Source organism: Plectropomus leopardus, chromosome 5, assembly GCF_026936395.1.
Source record: "Plectropomus leopardus strain MGB_pleo_1.0 chromosome 5, ASM2693639v1, whole genome shotgun sequence".
Classification (NCBI taxonomy): Eukaryota; Metazoa; Chordata; class Actinopteri; order Perciformes; family Serranidae; genus Plectropomus; species Plectropomus leopardus.
The window spans coordinates 18,170,432-18,196,358 of record NC_142180.1 but is presented as its reverse complement, the minus strand read 5'-3'; the positions used below and the strand labels follow the sequence as shown (position 1 = coordinate 18,196,358).

Here is a 25,927-nt window from a genome sequence, read left to right as displayed (position 1 = left end):
TACATGTGAGTTTGTGTGCTCATTCTGCTTATATGTCGAAAGATACAGTGACAGATGTATCATTATTTCAGTTACTTTCTTACCATTTCTTGTTACTTAGGTCTGGCACCAAAGAAAGCCGATGACAAAATGCCTTTCACCAGCATCCTTTACGCCAACGGTCCGGGTTATGTCCATATAAATGGAACCAGAGGGAACATCACAATGGTGGATTATTGTAAGTACAAACTAATGTCTTTCAGATGTGGCACTCGTCTGTGCTGATGTGTGCACAGACAGCGTGAACTGATGTGGTTACGGTTGAGTCATGCCTGTGTTTTTCTATGGAAAGCAAAGATGAAATACGATGTTTGTGGCATTAACTGCGCTGTCGTCTGTTCTCTGCGCAGGCTTCAGTGTGTGCATGTAACTGTACTTAGAAAAAAACTATTTGTATTTCTTTGTGGAACACTGGAGAGCAACAATCCAGTTCCTCCTCCTCCTCTTGTTCTGCACCATTCGCTTTAATCATTCCATGCATGTGTATATGCTTGAAGGTGGAAATACTTCTGTGCGGGAATGAATTACCTTTTAGAATCACCAATTTTGTCTTTTTGAATGGACTGGCATCACTTCATGTCTTTGCAGCCAGTAGTTGTGTCTCCATAATGCACACTCATCCCATTTCTATAACTTTATGTATCCATGTGGAGTATTATGAAGCGCTGTAAAACTCAGGATTTATATTATAATGAAGACTATGAGGCCAAAACCTATTGCAGCATATTTTGAGAAGTAGCGGTATGATTAGCCAAATGTAATAAAAGTTTGGAACAATCAATCAACAATACTACAAAATGGCCCTTTAACTATTCATTTATAACTTAAGGAACACTCACTACAAGTTTTCTGGCTTTGGTTTTGGGGGAGGAAAAAGTTATTGGATCTGTCAGTACACTTTAGAAAGTTCAGGCAGTAAATGCAGTTATTTCATCAAAATGATCTAAATTATCTCCTGGGGTTTGAAAATGTTGTAATTGAATATAATTAGGTAAATTACAGAAAATTTGCACAACACCATTTTATGGGCAACAGCCACAAAACATCCATGAGGTGTATGTAACCATAAAGCTATCCAAAGGTGCTCTGTGGACTCGGTGGTATTCGGACTGACAAACAAAGGAAATCCAGTGCTGTGAGCAAACAGTCATATTCATGTCTCAGCAAATACTCTGCTGTTTTGTGGGTGACACAGTCACAGTGTAGAACAAAATCAATCTGGACTGACATCATGGTTAACTTATGGTGACACAGTCTATAAAAGCATCTGTTTAGTGTTACAAGTTGATGATCCAAGCTGAGAGTTGCCTTGTTTTGCTACATTCTACACTCAATTCTCTCCAGACGACGAGGAGTACATGCAGCAGGCTGCCGTCCCGTTGGATGCTGAGACGCATGGCGGGGAAGATGTGGCCATCTACGCCAAAGGCCCAATGGCTCACCTGTTTCACGGTGTGAAAGAGCAGAATTACGTGGCACACGTCATGGCCTATGCTGCCTGCTTAGAGCCCTACACAGACTGCCCTCCTCACCCCCACAGTCACACCTCAAGCGGGTGTGTGAACACAACATCGAGCCTCCTGTTTGGCCTGCTTAGCCTCCTCTGGTTACTCAGATGACCCCCATAACACATACACACAACACACACGCAAAATACATTGTATGCATGCAGCAATAGAGACACTTAATGCACTAAACATTCATAATGTACATGCACACACATTCACTGTATGCACACAGGCTGGCATGTCAGAACGCAGGGATTAACATGCATTACAGCATGTGTTAACAGAAATATAACCTCATACGTCCTGATCACGCAGTGTGCTTTCACATGAGATTTCACCCTAGAGAGCATACAAAATTCAGGCTTAAACAAGCATGTAGTGGCACCTTTTAAAATACAAACTAACAGTAAGGCATTGCAGCCAAGAACGTAGACACATATGCATTACATTATTTCACATGCACGCGGCTGTTTAAGAAAAACTCTGTGCTACTGCTGCCATTGCATTTTCATCACAAGGACTATTTCAAACCTGTATTTAACGCATGAATACTAACTTGCACAAACTAGTTCTTTCATTAGTTAGTAAGATTTTTTGTCCTCTTCTTGTTTTCCAAAGTTAAATACAAACTTTCCAAGCCTGCTTCTCGCTCAGAGCAATCAAACATTTGCAAGAGGCTTTAATTCACGATTTACACATTAATCTTAGGTTTCACCCAGCAGAACTTCACACAAGCAAGCGTGCTGAGGGCTCACTGTTCAGCTTGTGGACATTTAGACAAGACACACAGCTGCTGATGTAGGTGATCGTCATTGTCCAGATGGAATAAATGACTATATGACGGTAGCAGAAACCTGAACTATGAGCCACTGTGCCATGCCAAAGCTGCGACACCAACACACCTTACACTCATAAACTCATAGAAATGCTGTACCTCCTTCAGGAGTGAAAAATATGTAGCTTTTATTTTATTTTATTTTATTTTATTTTATTTTATTTTATTTTATTTTATTTTATTTTATTTTATTTTATTTTATTTTATTTTATTTTATTTTATTTTATTTTATTTTATTTTATTTTATTTTATTTTATTTTATTTTATTTTATTTTATTTTATTTTATTTTATTTTATTTTATTTTATTTTATTTTATTTTATTTTATTTTATTTTATTTTATTTTATTTTATTTTATTTTATTTTATTTTATTTTATTTTATTTTATTTTATTTTATTTTAATTTATTTTATTGTATTTTATTTTATTTTATTTTATTTTATTTTATTTTACTTTATTTTATTTTATTTTATTTTATTTTATTTTATTTTATTTTATTTTATTTTATTTTATTTTATTTTATTGTTTTCTTAATCAAATTTGTATCTTGACCTCATTGGTTCCAAATAGATAATCTGTTTTTGTCAGATCACTTGATATGTAATCTATTTGGATTGTATATGAATGTATTTTATAAGCAAATATTTTGTCAATGTATTTTTGTACTGTGTTTTTGCAATGGTAACGTAAATAAGGATGGAAAAAGAATCACCTTTTCTTAATTAGTCCTTTCTCCATTCACGCAGGAATATACGTTTGTGCACATGACTATTTATGTGCATACTTTTAACTGTTTAGACGTTCTTATATCGGCATTTGCTGATCTCTTTTTAAAAAAAAAAATTCAGAAAAATAGGTTTCTCACAACTAGGTCTAATGTAAGCATTAAAAAAGCCAAGTGATTGGCCTGTAGTCTTAATCAATCTAAACATTTGATGCAAGGGAATCATCACATTGTAACAGGTTAAAATCCAACTATAGTATTCAGTATGTCCTGCAAGCACACATGGGAGATGTAATGACACACTAGTAGTTTCCAAAATCCAAATACACTGTAAACACTGGAAATACAACAAATCACCACATAAACACACATCATGCAAAAAACAATCAGGTAATCATGTATTCACAAAAAAACAGAGCAGCTGAACACATTTTTACATCAATTCATACACTTGAGTGATAGGCCTATTTCAATTACACACTTATACAAGGGTTAACTCTTACCTTTCCATAAAAATGCATTTTTGTAACAACATTCAAGATAACATTTCCACTTAAGGTCTAGTGTCTAGACTCTTGTCTTGAGGTTGCGGAACTGAAACTTCTCCGTGGACCAACCGTGTAGTAGCTCTGTACTATGTAAACATTTTAAATCATGTATGTCAATAGATGCTCCAAAATCCTATCCACTGGGAGAAACTTGACGTCATTTTGTACAACAGAATCAATTAAAAGCTTTGTCTGTCTCATGCTCATTAATATGCTTTGATTATTTTGTTATATATTCATGTAATTTTAACAATGTTTGACCAAAGTGCTATCAACTCTGTCAAGTAGACGTCTTTTTCATTTCAAATAACCTTTTCCTGTGATATATTCATATGATGATACTGACCAAAAAAACAAGCAAGAGAGAGACAGATTACGTGACCTTGCGATGGTCTGTCTGAAACACAAGGTCGGTCAGTCAGTGTAAAAGTGCTGAGGATTTTTTTTTAACCACACTGCTGAAAAACATCCCAGTTGGCCTCACCTGCACACACAGAGACTCACATGTTATCAATTAATTCTGCCACAAAATCAAATAAATGGTGAATTCTGTTGAAAACTGTTTTAACAAAGCTCAAATATGAGCTGTTGAGGTTTGTAAAACTGCAGTGTAATGTGTAATAAAATCTGGTCCTATAAAACACTGTAATCATCATTATCATTACACAATGATTTATAATGCCTGTAAGACAATATTGAGTAAAGCTGCTTCTACTTGTAACTAATAAACACCAATAAAAACAGATAACCGATTCATTAGATTACAGTTAAGATTAATGATTAATAAACCTTGTGTGCATTTTACTGATGAGGTGTTAGGCCAGATGTTAAGCTAACAGCAGCTGTTGTGAGGAATCCTCTCAAAATGTTCCTCCATTTGTTTAGGAAGTCCAAATTTGACTCATCTTCTGCAGATTTTAGCTCTGGATTGGGTAGAATTTTGATAATCAGTTGTTCAAAATTAAAAAAAAAAAAAAAAAAAGAAATTGGATAATACGACGGAGGATTAGGGTCACATTAAGGAAAAAAAAAATTAATTATTTACGCGATTAAAGTCATTAGTTACCAGAAAAAACTCATTATTAGCGAGAAAAAAGTCATTATTAATGAGAAAAAAGTTATTATTTACGAGATTAAACTCATTATTAACGAGAAAAAAGTCATTATTAACGAGAAAAAAGTCATTATTAATGAGAAAAAAAGTCATTATTAATGAGAAAAAAGTCATTATTAATGAGAAAAAAGTCATTATTTACGAGATTAAACTCATTATTTACGAGATTAAACTCATTATTAACGAGAAAAAAGTCATTATTAACGAGAAAAAAAGTCATTAATGAGAAAAAAGTCATTATTTACGAGATTAAACTCATTCTTAACGAGAAAAAAGTCATTATTAACAAGAAAAAAGGCATTATTAATGAGATAAAACTCATTATGAACGAGAAAAAAGTAATTATTTATGAGAATAAAGTCATAATATTCAAACCTGCTGCTTTTGGAGACCATTGTCAAAATGAGGGCTACGGAGGATTTGTTTCTTGAGACACAACGAAACCCCTCTGCAACATCCTCCAAGTCCGGCTGGTTCTTTCACCGGAAAAGATGCAATTTCTTGCATATTCTTTTTAAAGTCCTGATACTTATGATAATGTGATGCTGATGTGCTAAAAGATTAAGTGTCTCCTTGTTTGTGAAACCTATCCTAAAATACAACTCAACCAAATCCTCCGTAGCCCTCATGTTAACAAGTGTCTCCAAAAGCAGCAGGTTTGAATATTATGACTTTATTCTCATAAATAATGACTTTTTTCTCATTAATAATGACTTTTTTCTCATTAATAATGACTTTTTTCTCATAACTAATGACTTTAATCTCGTAAATAATTTTTTTTTTTCCCTTAATGTGGCCCTAATCCTCCGTCGTAGGATAAGAACACCTTATTTGTCTTTATTTTGATCTGGATCAAGCTTTGAGTCTGCGTTGTTCAAAACATTTTTAAGATACATTTCCATCCAAAAACCCCACAAAACCACAAAACAAAACAAAATCAGGATTATCCTCATCCCAGCAGAAGGGTGGATTCAGGATGGATTTCAGGAACAAAATGCAGTAAAAGAAAAAAAAAGTAGATCAAGTAGACATTAGGCTAACGATAAATTAATTTCATTAAAAGGCTATAGGATTTTTTCCCCACTAAACAATCCTCCAAATAACTGTCAATGTCAAACAAAAAATACTTAATCTTAACTTTCATTTATCACTTTATAATTAGCTGATCCTTGCCAGCAAAACACAGGATTTCCAAAACATTTTAATTTGAAATTATTCTTTTGAACAACAGGGCCTAGAAATGATTCATCTGAAATGCCATCTTATCCACACATACGATGTTGAATACCTACATAAGAATATGGAGAAATGTACTGACTTTGTCCTTGTCCTGTGTGCATGTAATTGTGTGTATAATGTGTGGCTCAGGTTGAATGACTCCTCCATGTGCCCTTTGCTCCTTGACTGCAGCTATAAATGGACTTCAGTGTGTGGATGAGATGTCTCGTACTTTTTTAAACTCACATAAAGTCACTACCATGGCCAACAAACATAAACTAATTTTTACTGGATTATTGATTTTCATATCTGTGCAATGGACTTTGTCTATTTCAGGTAAGGATCCGTTCCATTGTTGTTACTTTGCTCATTTGATTTCTTATTGTAAATGATAGTGAATGATAGTGATGTAAGAATCTGTGTTTATACACCTGTCATTGCATGTCACACTAAATAAAGTGTCACCTGGATGACTGGTATCATTTTTAAAATGTAAACAAACATGCATTTAATTAAGACACTTATTGTAGACAGCACTATTACATTGTCCTTTCTTTCCCTCCTCATAGAGGAAGAGCTCCATGCCAGCTACTGGAACAACAAAGGGAGACAGGCTCTTCACACTGCCATTAATGTTCAACCTAATCTCCACCAAGCCAAGAACCTCATCCTCTTCCTTGGGGACGGTGAGTCTGAGAAACAAGCTCTCTTTGCATTAAGAGGTTTCCTCGATTTATGGAGCATTTTCTCTTTCTGTTCAGATTGTTTGTTCAGGTGAGAAGACGCCGTTATGGCTTAAAAATGTGAGAGTCATCATTATTGTGGTGCAGTTCACCAAAAAGAGGGAATGCAATGTAAAACAAATGTGGCCCCCAAAAGCATGGGTTTATGGGTAGAAGGAGATGAATGTTGACATCTGATCATCAGCAGTTATTTCTGCTTGGAAGGCCAACTATAATAAAATCAACTGAGGCTAAACCACAGTCTACTCTGCGTATGTAGCTATGTGTCCTTAACTGATCTGAACACTATGAGAGGTTAACCCCTGCAAAGAGCTGAAAAAGTCCCATACATAGCTAACATTTTAGAATTTGGTTGGACGTTTATGCCCTTAATGCTAGAATCACTGATATGGTTTGTTAACTTGTTAAAAGATTATGCTTAAAAACAAATGCTGAAAAAAACAAAAAAAATGGAAGCAGAGTGAACTTTTTCCATTATATATATATATATGTATGTGTGTGTGTGTGTGTGTGTATATATAGCCAAATAAAACAATTTGAAAAATCCATGTGAAGACACTATGCAAGACAGGCTAATGTGACATTTATACATCAGCCATGACCTGCAAGCTACATAAAAAACAATCATTACTGTTTACTCCCCTCTGTTAACTCAATCCAGGATCAGTATCTGACAGCACCACTGCACACATCAAAAATTTATGGATCAATTATGGATTTATGGTTGCAGCTGCCTCCACCCCAACCCACATACCTGCTGATAGCAGCACATTGAAGATTTTATCACTGTTTGGGATTGATCAGTAACACTTAATCACCCCATAAGTGACATGTTTATGGAGCCAGGTTCTTGGCTGTAATGTTCCATCCAGTCTGAATCTGTAATTTGCAATAATATAGATGCCCTGAAGTTTTAACTAAAAAAAAGTAGAATTAAATTTGCAAAAGATAATATATTGTACATATTTCATACTAGTTTTGTCATATTTTTTATTATAGCTTTATTCTAGCCTATGTTCACATCTGTTGATTTTTGGAATACTTGTATTTATTTATTTATCCATCTATTTATTTATTTTCACTTTCTATGTTTATGCCCCAAAACACTAACACCAATTTCTTGTATGTAAACACCTAGTTTGATTTAAGAAGAAATGTGAAATATTCTTGCATATTTTTAAAACATTTGCTATTATAAATAAGTCAGATGTCTTTCATCAACCTTTAAACTCTCACATCAACTGAGCCTTATGAGGTCCACAGAGCACAATGGCAGCTCTGTGCCTGCCTGGGTGATGTTATCTAATAGTCAGGTGTGTTTCCACCTGTTTCCAGGTATGGGGATACCAACAGTGACGGCTGCCCGCATCCTCAAAGGCCAGTTGGCAGGACATTCTGGGGAGGAGACCAGTCTGGTTATGGATACCTTTACTCACCTGGCGCTGTCTAAGGTCAGCCCACTCTGATCAACACATTCAGACATAGGAATGTGTATTTTAACTCTCTGAAGAAAATGCATGCAGTTATGGTAGACCAGAAGAATTAGGATTACTATTACTATCACCAACAACCAATTTTGTAAAGTGCCACATATATACTGCACTGTCACAGAGTGATGTGTACATTAAAGTAACTCATAAGTAGAATTCCTAGCTTATCCTTACATTCATTCATTTAAAACTGACATAATGTTTATTATCTGGGTTGGGTCATTTTCATTCCCTTTTTTCCCAGCCAGCAGGAATTTGATTACTTATTTTCAAAGTGATTATCAACTACCCACTTTTAAACAGCCACCTGTCACAAAGTTAGTGAGCACAAACTGACATTTCACTGACAAAAACCTCGACTACAGAATGATTTGATGTGAAGCAGCAAGGTCTGCTTTATCAGAGGAAAGGCATTCCACGCTAACAACAACACTTGTATGTTTTGCTGAAGCTGGAAAAAGCTCTTTGTTTTAATGGGAGCAGGCTGTATTTTGACATCGGATAAGCTGTCATTACAATCATGCCATGGTGATAGAAGTCGCCTGCAAGCACTTTATCTTGGCTCTGACTCTTGGCTTACAACACTGGCAACACAATTTCATGAAATGTCAATGAATTCTGAAATACAGGCAGTGTTGTCAGCATGAACAATATGAAGATAACATTTGTCCACCATGGACATGATAAATGATGAGAATGTAACACTTGTATGAGTTGAGTACATGTAATCTAAGAATATAATCTCAGTGTAGGTAACTGTGGAAAAGAACACCTGATAAATGCCCATGTTAATGTCTGTGACTTTTTTTGACCCCTGAAGACATACAATGTGGACCAGCAGATGCCTGACAGCGCTGGCACAGCCACAGCTTATTTATGTGGTGTGAAGGCAAACTACGGCACCCTGGGTGTCACAGCCGCCACCCCAAGGTACAACTGTAGCGCTACGTACGGGAACGAAGTTGAATCAGTTCTGCACCGAGCCAAGAAAGCAGGTAGGTTCAGGTTCACACAGCCTTGCTTTATACTGGTTTCATTTAGAACTCTATCTATTCTGGCACTACTGTTTAAATGAGTCCTTATTGATGTGTTATTCATGAAAGACATAGATCAGTATCACTGCATAACTTTCATATATATGTTTCTACTGGTTTTTACATGCTAGACAGATGTTAGGCTACTGACCACACCATCTGTCCTTTATTTCTAAATGGTTTTTAAGAACGGCATCAAATATTCTTAAAAATATATGGTTTAATATATGGTTTACTGGGCAGTTTATAGTGTGTCTCCTGGCTCCCTATCCAAATGCGAAATCAACATGGAATTTGTCATCTACATTGTTGTGATACATTGTGTCTGTTTTTAATGTAGTTTGAAACAAATTTGAATCCTTTTTTGGTGCTAGATAACTTTCCCTTTATGTATCATAATATATTATGTACTATATGTCCATGTAAATATGCAGAGTATTAAGAAAATATCTGCATTACTCTCTGTGTGTTTCAGGAAAGTCTGTAGGAATTGTAACTACAACCAGAGTGCAGCATGCCTCTCCCGGTGCAAACTACGCTCACACTGCCAACCGAGGCTGGTACTCTGACTCTGACCTCAGCGCTGAGGCGATCCAAAATGGCTGCCGTGACATTGCTTACCAGCTAGTTCATAACACAGAGATAAATGTAAGCCTTAATTTAAATGGTATTTCTGTAGCACTTAAACAGTAGAGCGCCCACTAAATGGAAGTCCTATCTGGGGCTATGCAGATAGTACATGCACATACAGCATCTTTGGTGAGAAAATTATGATTGACTCATTACTTCTTGGTTTTTTAACCTGGATAACTAAATTTACATTGACATATTATAAAATAAACCACTAGGAAACTATAGGTCAACAATTTGATCATTACCAGACATGTAGGATTTGACGATTACCTTGCAATAATTAACTAAATAAGGATCCAAAACAATAGCTGCTTGGACAACACATGTAGAGCAAAGGGGCAGTAAGGGAGTTAATAGGGACATCACTGTGGACTAGAGAATCTGTTTGAATTTAATTGAGTATTAAAATATGTATATAAACTGTCATGATGTGTTTTGATCCAGGTCATTCTTGGTGGAGGTCGTCAGTACATGTTTCCAAGAACAATACAAGATCCAGAATATCCAACTTATACAGGAGACCGAAATGATGGACAAAATCTTATTGCGGAGTGGATGAAGAACAAAAAGGTACATAGTAGATTTAGTGATCGCCTCAGGTTTGAGTTTGAATGATTATCACTTTCCCTCTGGCAGCAACAACTTACAATTGTTAAATTAGCTATCTTAAAGGTAATGTTTACAATTCTTCCCTCCAAACTTCCATTTAATTGTTCTGTTGTTGTACATTGTCTACAGAATGCCAAATATGTTTGGAACAAAGCTGAGTTTGATGCCATCAATCCTGCAAATACAGACTTCCTGATGGGTAAGAAGTACTGTAAAATTCATCATTTTGACAATCAATCAAGTAATTTGGTGCTTAAATGACTGCCTGAACTTGTACAAATAGGGTTAATCAAACAGAGTCTCACTTAGAAAGCATGAGATGAATTTCTCTTTTACAGCCTCACTTTACAATTCTAAGCCAAGTTGTTTATTTCCCTATTTATTTTTTCAGAAAAAGTAGTATTGTGCACATTTTATCATATCATGGCACTGACTGCCAAATCTATTGAAAAAAACTGGGACGTGTTTCTTAGTTCTTCAAAATAAGGCCTGCTTTTTCTGCATTTAGGTCTCTTTGAACCCAAAGACTGCCGTTACGAGTTGGAGCGTGACGCGTCCATGGACCCCTCCCTTACGGAGATGATGGAGAAAGCAATTAAGATTCTCAGCAAGAACCCAAAGGGATTTTTCCTCTTTGTGGAAGATAAGTTTATTTTTTTTCTGTACATATTTCCCAAACAGAAAACAAGCATGTTATCTTGAGTGTGTCAGTGTAACTGTTCCTTTCACACCATAAATTAAATGTTTAAAAGGAAGCACTAACCTAAATGCACTGAAAGTTAAAAACCTTTTTGAGACATTTTTTAGTTTTGATTGGATTATTGGAGTTGTATGATAAGTACATTTTCACAAATCAATAACTACTATTAAGTTATGTCACAGTAAACTCATGCAACATTAATGAGGGTTTAGAAAAAATCTTAATTGCTACCAGTAGAGATAGATTACACATGCTTGTTTGACAGATACTTTCTTCTTTAAGTGGGAGAATTGATCATGGTCACCATGGAGGGAGGGCCAAAAGAGCTCTCTATGAGGCTGTTGAGTTTGACCGGGCGATCGGGCGAGCAGCTGAACTCACCAGTGAGCTGGACACCCTGTCTGTGGTCACTGCTGACCATTCCCATGTCTTTGCCTTTGGAGGATATTCTGCCAGAGGAAACTCTGTTTTAGGTAAAACTGCACTCTTAGAATTTGATTAGAGCTGGATTGTGAGATTTTGTGATAATTACTGAATAATACTTAATGTTGCAAGTTTGAATAAACGTGTGGGTACCAATTTGTCCTTTGATGTACAGGGGTGTCTCGCTCATTGGCTGATGACAACAAGCACTTCACCACTGCTGTGTATGGAAATGGACCAGGATACCAAACTGGAGTTCGGCCAGATATGAATGAGACAATTTCATGTGAGTGTGCACAGATAATCTTTCTCGGGCATTCAAAGTTATTTAGTAGCTCCATCTTGTGGTATAACAGCATAACTACTGTAGAGTAGTGAATCAAAAATGTGTTAGCACCTTTCTCCTGAAAGGACAGCAATTATCGCACATTCTTTGAAAAAAAAATATTTTCAAGTATGAAAGGGATCAAAGCAGATACCAGATATATATTTTTCTAGCCACTAATAAAAACAGAAGAACTCTATTACATTATAAGCATATCATAACATAATACACTAAAATACTATGACATTTTAATCCTATAATCATTACGGAGTGTCAGATAATCTGACCAACAAAGCAGTCTGTCCAAAAACCTGTTGCTAAAAAATTACTGTAAAGAGTGTTGATCTTATATTATGACTAATTATTTACAATATAATGTGATGTTACAATAGCTCTGCAATGAATACAGTTATGGAACTTATGATTTTCCATTTTGTTAGTACGAGCTAAAGATCTGTATAAGACAGCATAGCGGTTTTGGATTTTAACGTATGAATATATTGCAGTTTTTCTATGTACCAGAAAACTAAGATAATGCTCTTTTGTCCGATTCTTCCTCAGCGAGTAATGACTACCGTCAGCAGGCTCCCGTCCCTCTTGGGTCAGAGACCCATGGCATAGAGGATGTAGCCATCTTTGCCAAAGGTCCCATGTCACACCTTTTCCATGGGGTCCAGGAACAGAGCTACATTGCGCACGTCATGGCTTATGCCGCCTGCCTAGAGCCCTACGAGGACTGCAAACTGCCCCCGACCGACCATGCCGGAGCCATTCACCCCAGCCTGTTGCTCCTCCTGATGGGCCTCCTTCTCCTCTCCCTCTGCTCTATCTGAGATGAAAGCCTTTGGGGACTTTGTTGTGAACTTGGAATAACTGTGCTATGCGACATTTTGATTGAAAAATAATTTATTCTGTACACATGGACTTTTTTGCAATTAAAAAGCTGCATTGCTGCACAACTTTGAGATCACAGCCATTTTAATTCAGTTTTTTGTTTTTCAGATAACCTTGCTGTGAAAAGCACGAGTGTAACGACAGCATAGAGCTGTGACCTTTAACACTTCACTGAGTTTATTTAAATGTAAATTTTGTTGGAATCATTGTTTTTTTAGTACCTTGAATAAAGGAGTGATTTTTCATTATGTAAGACAAAAAAAAAAAATTGCATACTGCATGCATGTTATGGCTCAGTCTTTGAAAGTCTGTTGAACTGCGCCATCCTAACAGGACTCCGTTTCTTGACTCTCTTCATCCTAATGGAAAAGTAGGCCTACCTTACGATTTTTACACCTCTGCTCACGCCTCTCTTTCACAACATATTGTAAAAGATTATCAGGCTACTAATAATCCTCCAGTACTTTTTTAATTTAATTAAAGCCATTTTGTGAAGAAAAAAAACAACAAAAAAACCCAACCATGCTTTGAAAACAAAAGACACACAATGAAACCAACATCACCAAAGAATAAATGTAGACATCCCAGAACATAAAGAAGACCCAAGCCTATTTGTTACAGAATCAGCAGAGAAAACATTAGAGTAGTAATTAATAGATACATTGGTAGCCTAGTAGTGATTAAAACAAGTGCAATAGGTCATTCAGAAAAATAAATTAGGCTACATAGGCCTATTAAAAATGAGGGTTTTCTGAAATGGTGCATTGGAACCAATTCTGTGTAGTCAGACTATCATAGGCTACTTAATAACTGAATCATTCATTTATAGAGGACGACATGTTTTATTCAAACATTAGGTACAAAGAGGTAGTAAGCACCACAATGATAAGTGATAAAGACATGAGTACCGACTAAATCATGAACCTCCCTTTCAAGTAACGTCTCAACCTGATTGGGGGAAATGAGAAAGCTGTCCAATCAGAGACATTGAAGGGCGGGACTTCCGCTTATCACCAGAAAGGAGGAGGTTTCTGTAAGCTTGGAGGGAATTTCAACCAAAATAGTCGTGTGGCTGCTTGTTTACGTGGATAAATAACTGGCCTTCAGAGTTTGAAAACAACAACGGTACTTCTCCCCGAGTGTTTAAGGGACGAGACTAAGGATAATACACACTGACTGCATACACATTCGTAGTTTTATGTGTGCAGCGAAAAGGTTACTGCAGGTCATCAGTCGCTATTATCTTAGCTAACTAGCTAGCCTCGATAAAAGGTTATTCATAGTTTGTTGCACGCCATGGGCTGATGTACGACCAGATATCTTTTGTAAACGGATAACGTAGGACATGGATCGAAAGACGACGGGGCTCGAAAGTCAACTGTGCAAAGCTGTGAACGATGGAGACCCAAGGTGATGCTTTGTCCGGACATGCCTTTTGTTGATGAGACGCGACAGCGCATATTAGCAACGCTAACTAACGTCAGTAGCCGTATCGCACGTTTCCCATGTTATTTACCTAATTTAATAGAGGATGTGCTTTTTTGTGTGTTTGAATGAAAAGATATTCTTATGGCTTGCTTAACATAAATAAATTACTTCGTGCGTGTTCGGTGTCTGTGAAGTCCTCAAAACCACTGAGCTCTTAATGAAATGTGTTTTTCTGTTCCGCGATCATTATTTTAGCATTGTTTAGAAAATATATGACATAATTAGAGATCAGCTTGTGACCACGGTTTCCCATAAACAGTGCGGTTTGTGTATAGAATTGTATATGTTTATATTCAGATTTTCAGCATTTGCCAAATATAACACCGCTCCTAATGATGATCACTGATGCAAAAGCTCACTGTGAGATTGTAATTAATCTCTAAAGACTGAAAATATGTTGCCCAGTTAAAGTCTTCTGAGGCAAAATAAATAGTGGGCTACATGATTTGGCTTCCTGTTCACCACCACTACAGACTAACCTGTCATTTGTCCACATCATCTCCCAACACGTCGCCTCTGTCTGGTATGTTGTCATTTTCAAGTCCATTATCTGCAAACCTCCTCCTTATTTATCGTCTAATCCTGAAACATGGACAACACAATCTCCGTTCTCAGGACTTCTTGCGTTTTGAAGTTCCCAAAGTAAGAACAGAAAAGGGAAAGATGGCCTTCAGGTTTTCTGCTTCTGCTACATTGAACAATCTCCAGACTGATCCTAAGCTTCAAAACTTAGTGACCTTGATTGAGTTCAAAAGTATGGTGAAATCCATTGAGTCCAACCTGTCTGTGTGCAAATGTTGTATGTATGTTCTATGTGATTTTATGTGAATTTATTGTTGGATCGCTGATCTCAATGGGATCATCCTGGTTAAATTAAGGTTATAATAATAGTAAAGTACAGATAAACATTATGACATGGCATTCAAATGTATTAGAAACACTGATACTGATATTTAGTGATGCTTGTAATTTTGCTTTATATTAGTCAGTGTTGTGAGTCTTCAGAATTTCTGTGTCAAACACAGCAAGCTATTGTATAAGTGATAGTGCTATTTCTATCCAAACTGCAACACTTCTCGTTTTCAACACAGTATCCCACAATTCAGTACACATCAATTGTAAAAGATCTCTCTGCCTTCGCAGGTCTGTGCAGCTGCTTCTTTCACAAGGTGCATGCCCTGATCGGGTGGGTAGTAAAGGGGTGGCTGCAATACACTTGGCTGCTGGCAAGGAGAGCGAGAAGAACACACGCTGCTTGAAGATTCTGCTGCAATATGGAGCAGACCCCAATGTTAGGTATAGTTCACAATAAAAAGAAGAATCGCCATGTCATGTTGTTGCCCTTCACATTCTCCGTCTGTATTCCTATAGAACTAATTTATGTGAAATTACTCCTGAAATGACTGTAAGACATCATCAGTAAGTGTATATCAAATTTGTATAGAATTTTGAGCAATCTACCTCAGCTTTTTTTGATCATGTAAAACCTGCAGTGACTTTCTCCAGTATCCTCTAACATTTAGAAATATGTGAAATACAGATATGAGGCACTGATAATAATTATTATAACATAACTTTTGGTAAGTTGTGTTGTCTTGTGTTTCTCTCAGGTCAGAGGGACTGACTCCTCTTCACATCGCTGCACTGTGGGGATGTTATCAAAATCTGAAGTTGCTGCTGATGAATGGAGGGAACCCCAGCATTAAAGACAATGTAAGAATTGTTTTGGAAGTTGTTTATACTTTCTATAAGAGAAGTGCATGGATCCAGTTTAAGACAGTTGACCAAGCTTATCAGTTCATGGTTAAATGTACACATGCACATAAACATTTTACATAGTCTAATGATAACACTGAGAGCCGTAACAATATATCTTCCAATGTGTGACTTTATTTGTTTGGTTTATGTCACCTTTATGCATGTAGGAAGGTAATACTCCAGGGCAACTTGCAGAGCAGCAGGAGAATCGAAAATGTGCCCAGCTCCTTCAGGAGTACCAGCTCAGATCAGTGGACACAGAAGAAGATGACTTCCCTCAGTTCCAATACTGTGAGAAAATCTCTTTGAGGCCTTTTTCTTGTTGGGCATTACTTGTCTTTCAACCTTGATTTAAATCTTGAAGAATCATTGAAGGCGTTCTCTTGCGTATAAATATGTTGAGAGTACAATTAAAACAAAACATAGATATTAATTGGCAAGAAAACAAACAAGCAGCAACATACTTAAACAAATTTAAATTACCACTTAAGTTCAAAGATAAATATCCAACTTGTGCTATTTCATAACTGGAAAACTTGAAGAAAATGATGCATATCACTATATATAGTGTTGAAAATTGCTTGTATATACAGTATATTCAGCCAGTGTTTCCCATTGTGCATGCCTGCAAGCAGATTTTCACATCAGAGTAGTCCCACAATTATTACAGCGATTCCACAGCAACCTCTGGTGATAACTGTGTTATATTCCTTCAAATTTCAAAAACACACATCTCTGACTCTACCAGTATTGTCCTTGGATACTGTTCCTTAAAAATATAAGTAACAATGGCAAAAAAATACTATGTTAAAATCTATCATCATTTCTAAATTTACTGCACTAAAATTTAATAGTAACAGCCATATTACAAAGCTAATTATCTGTCAGTCTGTCCAGCAGTGGATCAAATCCAGATCAGATGAATTACAATTACATTTTTTTTAAAAGAATTTTGGCTTCCCAGCCACAATTTTTACCTTCTATAGGAATTTGTTAATTTATATGGCTCTGTATTCTCTCCACAGCTGTGTATTCAGACCAAACAGATATCTCCAGCTATCCTGAATCAGACTACAGCTTCAGTTCCCACTCATCGATGATAAGTGACTTGGGTGAAGCCCCACTGAGCAGCACAAGGCGGTCATCATTTTTCAACCTGTCTAGCATTAATGGAAGGCCAAATTGCAGAGGAATATCATATAAAAGACTATCTGACATGGACACTGAGCGGCATCGCAGCCAGGACTTGAACAATTCCTCTTTACACTGGGCACCTGAAGGTCCCTCCTTACTATCAAGCACTCGCATGTCTGCAGTGGGACCTGCAGCTGCATTGCCGATCCTTAAGGAGGACGATTTATTTACTGACGATGTGTTCACATCAAAAAGTAATGAACATGCTGCCGCTGCTGCAGCTGATGAAAGAATCTCCCTCTCCAGAAGAGACACTCTCCCAGCATTTCCGTCAAGGAGGGCAAGTCGTAAGAGTGTGAGCTTCAGAGATGTAGATGAATATTTTCCTGTTTTTAGTCCTGAAATTCCCAAACAGCAGCCTGTTGTTGATGGCAGCCACTGCACCGGCAGCTTACCTTTTGACATGTCCGAATACTCTGACTTCCTTGATTCAGAACGCATGGCCACTGTTTTACACAAACAGGGCATCGACGTCACATCCCCGGATCATGTTTATGTTTTTTGCAGGGAGAGCAGTGAGAGCACAGAGGAGGACTTGGAGAAGACGGTCCTCAGTCGCTGTGCTTTGGAGGAGAGTGATGATGAAAAGGAGGGTGAACATGTGAAAGAGGCTCAGGTGAATATACCAGAGCAGCCAACTCATTCTCATGTTGGCAGCAGTAGCAGCGGGACTGGTAGTAGTCATTATAGTAGTTGTGAGAGCGACCATTACTCAAGTGCTTTGGATGCTTCTATACACCCCAGACATGCCCTACTCCCTGTTGCTGTGGAGGTGTCTCCTGGGACTGAATCTGACAAAAAGATTGAGATTTCTACAGACTCTGATTCCCAGATGGTTCCAAAACCTTTACCGTGTATGCATGATAAACAGGTCCTGTCTGAAGTAAAAGACTCAAACAATGATGTATTTGAGGCATGTAGCCGTCCTGTTGAGGACACCTCAAGTAAAGGTCATATTGACCAGCCAGTGGCAGACAACCCGTTGGATGAAGCAGCTGAGGCATTACAGAAAAACTTCAACCTTCAATTCACACCGAGTCCTTTTGTAACAGGCAGGACTCGCTCGAGGTTGAGTCGCTGCTCACTGAGAACAAGCAGAACCCCAGAGAGCCTCCTCGACACATCTTCTCTTTTTGAAGGGACTCTCCCCACACCAATACGAACATGCCGCCAGACGCCCAGATATCAGAGCAGTGGAGACTTTTACAGTTCACCACATGTACCTTGTAATACACCACCCTATTCAGGGAATATCCCAGAAGGAGAGTCCTTGCCTGATGATAGCCAGGACACACAGTCCAGCACCCTCAGAGCTGGTTCCACTTTTGGCAGTAGCCAACCTGACACTCTCATCCTCTCCAAGAGTGTTAATGATTCATCTTGTGAATCACAGACTTTGTCTGATACAGTTGTATTGGAGACAAACCAGGACTCTTCAGTGGATGTTTATGAAAGAAACCTTGCAGAGATTTTACTGGCAATGCAAGGCCACGATCTTGCTGAGGGCAGGGATTTTCTGACTGATGACCTGACAAGTACAGATGAAGCATCAGCAAAGACAAAGGTAAATGATGCCTCTTGTAATGACAAAGAAGATACCCCAAAAGAAGAAGATGTCTGGATCACAGATGACTACAGCTCTCAGCCGGACTCTGTCTCATCTACATCCAGTTCCTCCTATTTTTCATCAAGGTCCAGGGAAGACTCCGATCTTCTTTGCACTCCAGGCACTGGCTGCACCCCCAGGTACAGCATGAGCCGACTGTCGAGCTTCCGCAGGCCACAGCACCTGGCAAATCTGTCTTACACCCCTGGAGGGCGTCCACACATTCAGGATCTGGACGAACCAGTGGAGTACCTCTACACCGATAATGAACAGGGCCACAAGCTGATAGAAACCCACGTCCCACCTACATCAAACACCTCACTCAGCTCTAGCATGAGTACCACCAGCAGTGAGGAGACCATCCTTTACGACTGGCGCTCCATGCAGACGGATGTGATGAGCAGAGGGAAGGAGAACCAGAGGCCCCAGAAGGTGTTACAGAAGGAGGAGCATGATAAGGACAGGCTGTCGCTTGAGACCAAAGGGATAACTGACAAGGAGCTGAGACTGAAGCTAGTAGAGCTTGGGGAGAGCCCGGGCCCCATCAGCTCCCGCACCAGGCCCACCTATATGCGAAGGCTTTGCCGCCTGTTGCAGGAGTCAAACTCCCAATCACCACATCCTCAGAAGCAGTTGGACCAACCACAAACAGGTAACACATGTGCTCTTTATATAAAGTTCTTGATTACTATTTACCTAAATTGAGCTATGATTAGGTAATGATAGTATTTCTGAATTTGTGGTTTGGATTGTGAGCAGTTTTGGGATGTGATGGGAAGTGAGGGAGAAGATAAATGGAATGTAAAAGTGTCATTTATAATAAAGTCATAATTGTGTTACTATTTAAATGGGTGTTTGCCCTGTGAAGTAGTGAAATAGTTGTGGCCTTTAGTTGACCGTAAAATCACTCTTTTAACGAAGCATGAAAATGGAAAATTGAACTCATTATTTGTACTGAAGCTCACCACCACTGTTTGGGGGATTCAAGTAGGCAGCACTTTGTGGGTGGATTAGATTAGAAGCACTGAACGAATGAGGCATATTAATACACTTATTATCATTTAGCATATTAACCCTGTCACTGACGCAGCAAGCCATTTTCTTGTGTTCTCTTCTTTTGTTTTTGTAGATGTAGGTTATAGTCCAGAATTATGTCGGGCCCTGCGGACCTTTGTGTTGCCTGACTGTCAGGCTGACGAGCAGGCATTGTGCCAGCAGTTTGACCAACCAGATCAAAACAGAAAGTGGAGAGAGGGCATCATCAAGTCCAGTTTCAACTACGTGCTCCTCGACCCAAGGTCCGCTGTTTCTTGATTTGTGTTTTTATTTGCTTTATTTGGGGCAAATTGCAAGCTCTCTTAGGAAAGGTACTATGGACTGTACAAAAATATGCCTCAATGCCGTTATTTAGCATGAAAATGTCTACAACTCAATGCTTGTAATTAGATCAAGAGGCTATGCTGTGTATGAAAAGCAGCCACTTGATTTGCCATTTTTGAATTTGCTTCAGGAGTTCATATATTGATATTTTGTCCCATAAGCAGAGAAAGTAAATTTGTTGGTTATTATTTATTAATAATGTCACCGGGATTATTAAAAAAAGTTGAAAAATCAAAATAATTTGTTAAAAGTTGCAACAGTGCCTCAATAAGGTGAACATTATAAACTGTGGCTACACAACTAATCAAATTATCATCTAAATCACAATATGGCCAAGTACAATATCCAAAATGCAGGAGCTACAATTTTTTGATAGAGGTAAAATAAGTCACCACATAGCACTGAAAATGAAGCATTGCGGTGCTACAGGTATGCCCTTGCTCGAAAGTCATATTACAGACGTTAGGGAATATTATTGTTTGGTAAAGACCCCCCCCAACCCCCCCACACACACGCATAAAAAAAAAAACAAAGCACTACACCCATTTCATTTTTAGATTTTTTTTCCAATGAAAATGAAATGCAAGTATTACTATTTCCACAAAAATTACAACCCATATCACAGTTACAGTATTTGTCAAAATCACAATATGATTCTTTTTGCATTTTAGTCCTAGTATAAACTCATATGTTTAGGCTTGTTATCATATCAGTTTTTATAACGTAAACAGAACTAAAACTACACTTAACAAAACAAGGTCATTGGCTGATTTTATAGAAAGAATGGAAATATAGACAATCAATCTGTGAAATCAAAAATAATAATTGTCTCAGACATTAAGTAATGTTTCATTTCCTGTGTAACTTAAGCTTGGACTTATTTCCTCCTCATACACCCTCACCTCTAAAATACAGATGAACACATTTCACCCAAATTAAAATTAAATGGATTTTGTTTTTTCTCTACCAGAGTGACAAAAAACCTCCCATTTCGCAGTCACACCATGACTCCACAGGAGTGTTTCCAGACATTTATCCACGCTATATTTTATGTGGGCAAAGGAAAACGCTCCCGTCCCTACAGCCACCTGTATGAGGCTTTAGAGTACTTCAAAGGAGACAAGACTTCTAAGGTAAGGTACCACACAGTGATCAGTCAGTTAATTTAATTAAAATGAATTAGCTATGAAATATGTATATAAAACACGATCCCTTTCTTCTCTGTGGGACAGAAATTGTGCCCCAAAGTGCAGCACATCCTTCAGGTGTGGAACGCGGAGCAGGGCGTCATCTCTCTGCATTGTTTCCAGAATGTCATTCCAGTGGAGGCTTACACTAGAGAGGCCTGCATGGTGGAGGCCATCGGTGAGTACAGAGGAGATGAAACTTGTTACCAGTTATTTTCTGTAATGTGACAAACAGGGATGTAACCCCCTTGGTAAGTTTGAGTATTCATCCCCCATCTGCACTGTATCAGGGTGGTAAATCATCCAGTCAGTTCTGGATTGACTGGACAAACACCCCTGTCTACATCAGTGGAGCTGAGGTGGAGCAGGTGAACAGCTATAGGCTCCTTTGAATTACCATCACTGAGAACCTATCTTGATCATCACACATCACCACCCAGGTTAAAGAAGCACAGAAAAGGCTCTACTTCCTACGGAAACTTAGGAGGGCTAAATTCCAGAGCAAGATCCTGGTTAACTTCCACAGAGGAGCAATAGAAAGCACACTGACTGGAAACATTACTAACTGGCATGGTTTGTACACGGCCCAGGACAGGAAGGCTCTACAGCGGGTGATTAAAACTGCCCAGAACATCACTGGTTCCCATCTACAGAGCATCAGTGACCTCAGTGAAGTGAGGTGTCTGCACAGAGCCCAAAAGATGCTGGAAGACAGCAGCCACTCCAGCCAGAGTCTGTTCACCCTGCTGCCATCTGAGAAAAAGATACAGAAGTATCCGCTGCAGAACCATTAGGCTACAGAGCAGCTTCTCTTCCCAGGCTGTGAGACTACTAAACTCCTCCTTCAACTCTAAAAGAATTGAAGGATGAATTTTAATTTAATTTTTTAAACTATATTTAAAAAATGACCAATAAATCTACCATATACCTTGTAATCTAACCTTTTCGCTCTTTTAAAGAAATCAAATGTGAAATCAACTTGTAATCTCACAAATGACCATGACATTTTATTATGGAATTTTTAATTTCTAAATTTTTTTTGATAGACTGCAGCTTCACTCTGCCACATTTTTGACATTAGACTGTGAGGCATACGTGTCCATTTTTCCAGAAGACTATCCATAAATGAACATAAATGAAATGGCAAACTGAGAACATTATTCCAGACCATCATGTTGTTTTGTTGTTTTTGATGGATGACATGTTATTGCCCCCTCCCGCTCTAGGTAGCTTACTTGAGGTGTCCCTTCACATGTCTCTTATATTGTATTGCACTCCATTCTGTACCATTTTTTTTTTCCACGTGTGAAAATAAATGATGATGTCAATAACCTTCTCTAATTGTCCCAGGGTTGAAGATGCTCACCAATCAGAAGCGAGGGGATTTTTATGGTGTGGTTTCCACCTGGCAAGCGAAGAAGAAACGGGACCTGGGCGTCCACCTGCTTTACCGGGCCATGCAGATCTTCCTGGCTGAGGGTGAGAGGCAGCTCAGACCAGCAGACATCAGACAGTAGAGACCCCCAGTGGAGGGTGTATGAAGAGCAGCAACACACCAATGCACAAAGGGGGAGATACCACTAGTTTGGGGTACAAAAAAGTCCTTTGAACAATTTTGCGTTTAAACGTTGGGTTACTGCTGCTGCTATCCACCAGAAAATTGTCTTTTTGCGAAAAATGAACTCTGATCTCTCCTTCACTCAGCATTATACAGTTTGTCAAACATCCAACATCCTCTGCTAATATCTACATTCTTTAAACTTGTCAGTTAAGATCATCTTGCTTGTTTTGCATGGCTTGCTTTATTTGGATTAGAGATGGATTTCCTCATAACATCGCTTTTAATTTGCCCAGATTTAACAAAAAGTGATTTGAGGGTGGAATCCAAAAACATACCTGCTTTTCGTCTTGACTACTTTAGTACTAACTACTTCTTCAAATTGATCCTCAGCCAATTCCAACACATTTCCATAGAATCAGATTAGCTGGTGTTGCACTGCACCAAAACACAATGATGCCTAATGCCGTAAAAATATTTTACAAAAAAAGCTGGGAGAGCATTATTTACAGGATGCGTGGTAGTTAATCACTTAGATCTTTGGTATTAAAAAAGATATGATGATGAGTTTAGCAGGAGCTTTTTACTGGTACTTAGCATGATAGTTTTCATGGATAAATCAACAGTGAAGTGTGTAGTTTTAGAAACTTCATGTTTTGTGTCTTAATCTTAATGTGTTTACATGGCTAGAGTTCCATTTTGTTTGTTGTGCTATTTTTTATGCATTGCAGGCAAGCGATTGATTTGATAGTGGCCAATAGTAATAGGCATTTATGCATTTGTACTTTTTAAGTATCAGTATAACGATATACACTGTAAAAACTGGAAACTGGATTCTTAGGTTTGTTGGCCATACACAAGCACTTATGTTTAGATCAGTAGACTGTCCAAGTTAGTAGCAGATTAGTTAACATCACAGGGTTGCAGCTGTTATTTGGTGTCACAATTTGCATACCTGTGTTAGCTAGTTATGTCAATGCCAAATTGAAGTCACTTTTCTTGAAAAGTTGTCTCCCTCTCATGGTCGACACATTTATGTTCAGGGCAGCTTTAAAACTGTTCATTATCAGCTCAGGTTTCTACACTTCATTAAGTATTTGGAAGCTGCACATATTCTTTATTTTACACAAAAGGAATTAATATCGACAATTAAAAATACCCTTTTGTATTTTCGAAATATATATTTTTCATCCAGATTCCAAGGTTTGAAAAAATATATATATCAAAGGATTAGATCATCATATAGGGAAGTAACCGGTCTGTTTTTACTTATAATTATGAAATGACTGTCATGTACAGTATGTAATTACCTACGGTAATTTAAATACAAAACCATCAATAGTAAACGAATAGGTTGGTAGAAACTTTTAACAGTCTTCATGGATAGAAAAATATAGCCCCTTCATTGTGAGCTGCTGTATGTTAAATAGGTTTTCTTGTTAAATTACCTAAAACAAATCTATCATTCATGTGCACAGTTATAAATTTCTGCATACATGTAATGAAGTGCACACTGGTTATTGTGATCGGTGAGCTCCTCTGCAACTGCTGTAGTTTCTTGCCCTTTATTTTCCATTTATGTAAATGTAGTAAAAAGAAAAATTCAAATGGCATGAACTGGTTGGATCTTTGGTCCTTTTTATGTCCTGTTCTTTGGTGTCCCTCTAGTGGACAAAGTGATATAATGATTTTTCCGTGATTTCCTCTTCAAGGATGGAGACACTGGTTGATGCTTCAATTAGGAAACGTTTGATACAAATAAAAGTATAAGTATACAATTATGATTACAGTTACAAGGAATACAAGTACAATAAATGAGTATGAATACAAAGACAAACTAAGTTGACGATGAACTACGAATAACGAGTCCAACGAGCCCTCCTGTCAGCCCAGACAGAGACAAGACTAAAAGTGGACTAACTGACACCTACTAAACTAACTGTCAGCATACTAAACTATGACATTTTGATGTACCCCAAAAGACCTGAGTCTACTGAGCAGGTAGAGTCTGCACTGGCCCTTCTTGTAAAGTGCAGTGTTGTTATCAGTCCAGGCCAGTTTATTGTTGAGGTGAACACCCAGGTACTTGTAAGACACTATCTCAATGTCCATTCCCTGGATGTTCACCGCTGTGTGGGGTCGTGTCTGGGCCTCAAATCCACCACCAGCTCCTTGGTTTTTCCCGTGTTGATCTGGAGGTGGTTTCGCTTGCACTAGTCCATAAAGTTATTGGTGAGTTTTCTGTATTCTGTGTCATCCTCATCTGTGGAGAGGCCGACAATTGCTGAGTCTTCCGAGAACTTTGGCAGGTGACAGTTCGTGGAGCTGTACATGAAGTCTGCCGTGTAGAGGGTGAAGAGAAAAGGGACTAAGACGGTTCCCTGCGGGGCCGCCATGCTGCAGAACAACATGTCAGACATACAGTCCTCAGCCCTCACGTACTGTGGTCGGTTGGTGACGTAGTCCAGTATCCAGGATGAGAGGTGGGGGTCCGCCCTGTGTGCTCTTGCTTGTCCCTCAGAGGCACAGGCTGTATTTTATTGAAAGCACTGGAGAAATTAAAGAGCATGATTCTCACAGTGCTCCCAGGCTTTTCCAGGTGAGAGAGAGCTCTATGGAGGAGGAAGATGACTGAGTCATCCACTCCGATGACAGGTTGGTAGGCAAACAGAATTGGATGCATTGATGAGCTGACCCAGGAGTGGAAATGGACAGAGACCAGCCTCTCCAGGGTCTTCATCAGATGGGAAGATCAGTGAAAAACTTCATAAAAAATGGTCGAAAAGTGATCGCTCCAACTGTTGAAAAAAGTCATAGTGCAGTATGTTGAAGCAGTTTCGAGTGTTTATGCGGTTTTCAGCTGTTTTTGGGACGTCATATTTTGACATTTTTCGCCATACTACATTATGATCATTTTCGG

At 38.2% G+C, this 25,927-nt stretch overlaps 3 protein-coding genes across 7 annotated transcripts in view; all 3 read left to right on the top strand.

Moving 5' to 3' along the window:
* The window catches only part of alpi.1 (alkaline phosphatase, intestinal, tandem duplicate 1), a 110,981-nt gene extending 108,437 nt beyond the window's left edge, over nucleotides 1-2,544 (top strand). For all 5 annotated transcript variants that reach the window (XM_088077652.1, XM_088077651.1, XM_088077650.1 and 2 more), the window contains 2 exons: nucleotides 101-217; nucleotides 1,384-2,544. In XM_088077652.1, the coding sequence (XP_087933778.1) occupies nucleotides 101-217; nucleotides 1,384-1,658 (392 nt within the window). In that variant the 3' untranslated portion in view covers nucleotides 1,659-2,544. The remainder of the gene's footprint in view (nucleotides 1-100; nucleotides 218-1,383) is intronic.
* Nucleotides 2,545-6,167: 3,623 nt separating this feature from the next.
* On the top strand, nucleotides 6,168-12,901 carry alpi.2 (alkaline phosphatase, intestinal, tandem duplicate 2). The gene is made up of 11 exons (XM_042483846.2): nucleotides 6,168-6,321; nucleotides 6,555-6,671; nucleotides 8,064-8,179; nucleotides 9,039-9,213; nucleotides 9,728-9,900; nucleotides 10,330-10,455; nucleotides 10,624-10,693; nucleotides 11,003-11,141; nucleotides 11,477-11,667; nucleotides 11,793-11,903; nucleotides 12,504-12,901. The coding sequence occupies exons 1-11, from the start codon at nucleotides 6,207-6,209 to the stop codon at nucleotides 12,773-12,775; spliced, it is 1,605 nt and encodes a 534-aa protein (XP_042339780.2). The 5' UTR covers nucleotides 6,168-6,206; the 3' UTR covers nucleotides 12,776-12,901.
* An 887-nt stretch (nucleotides 12,902-13,788) lies between these two features.
* On the top strand, nucleotides 13,789-24,614 carry ankle1 (ankyrin repeat and LEM domain containing 1). Its single transcript, XM_042513619.2, has 9 exons — nucleotides 13,789-14,246; nucleotides 15,468-15,620; nucleotides 15,935-16,037; nucleotides 16,250-16,373; nucleotides 17,108-19,534; nucleotides 20,012-20,180; nucleotides 21,233-21,395; nucleotides 21,495-21,627; nucleotides 22,800-24,614. The coding sequence occupies exons 1-9, from the start codon at nucleotides 14,182-14,184 to the stop codon at nucleotides 22,964-22,966; spliced, it is 3,504 nt and encodes a 1,167-aa protein (XP_042369553.2). The 5' UTR covers nucleotides 13,789-14,181; the 3' UTR covers nucleotides 22,967-24,614.
* The last annotated feature ends 1,313 nt before the right edge of the window (nucleotides 24,615-25,927 follow it).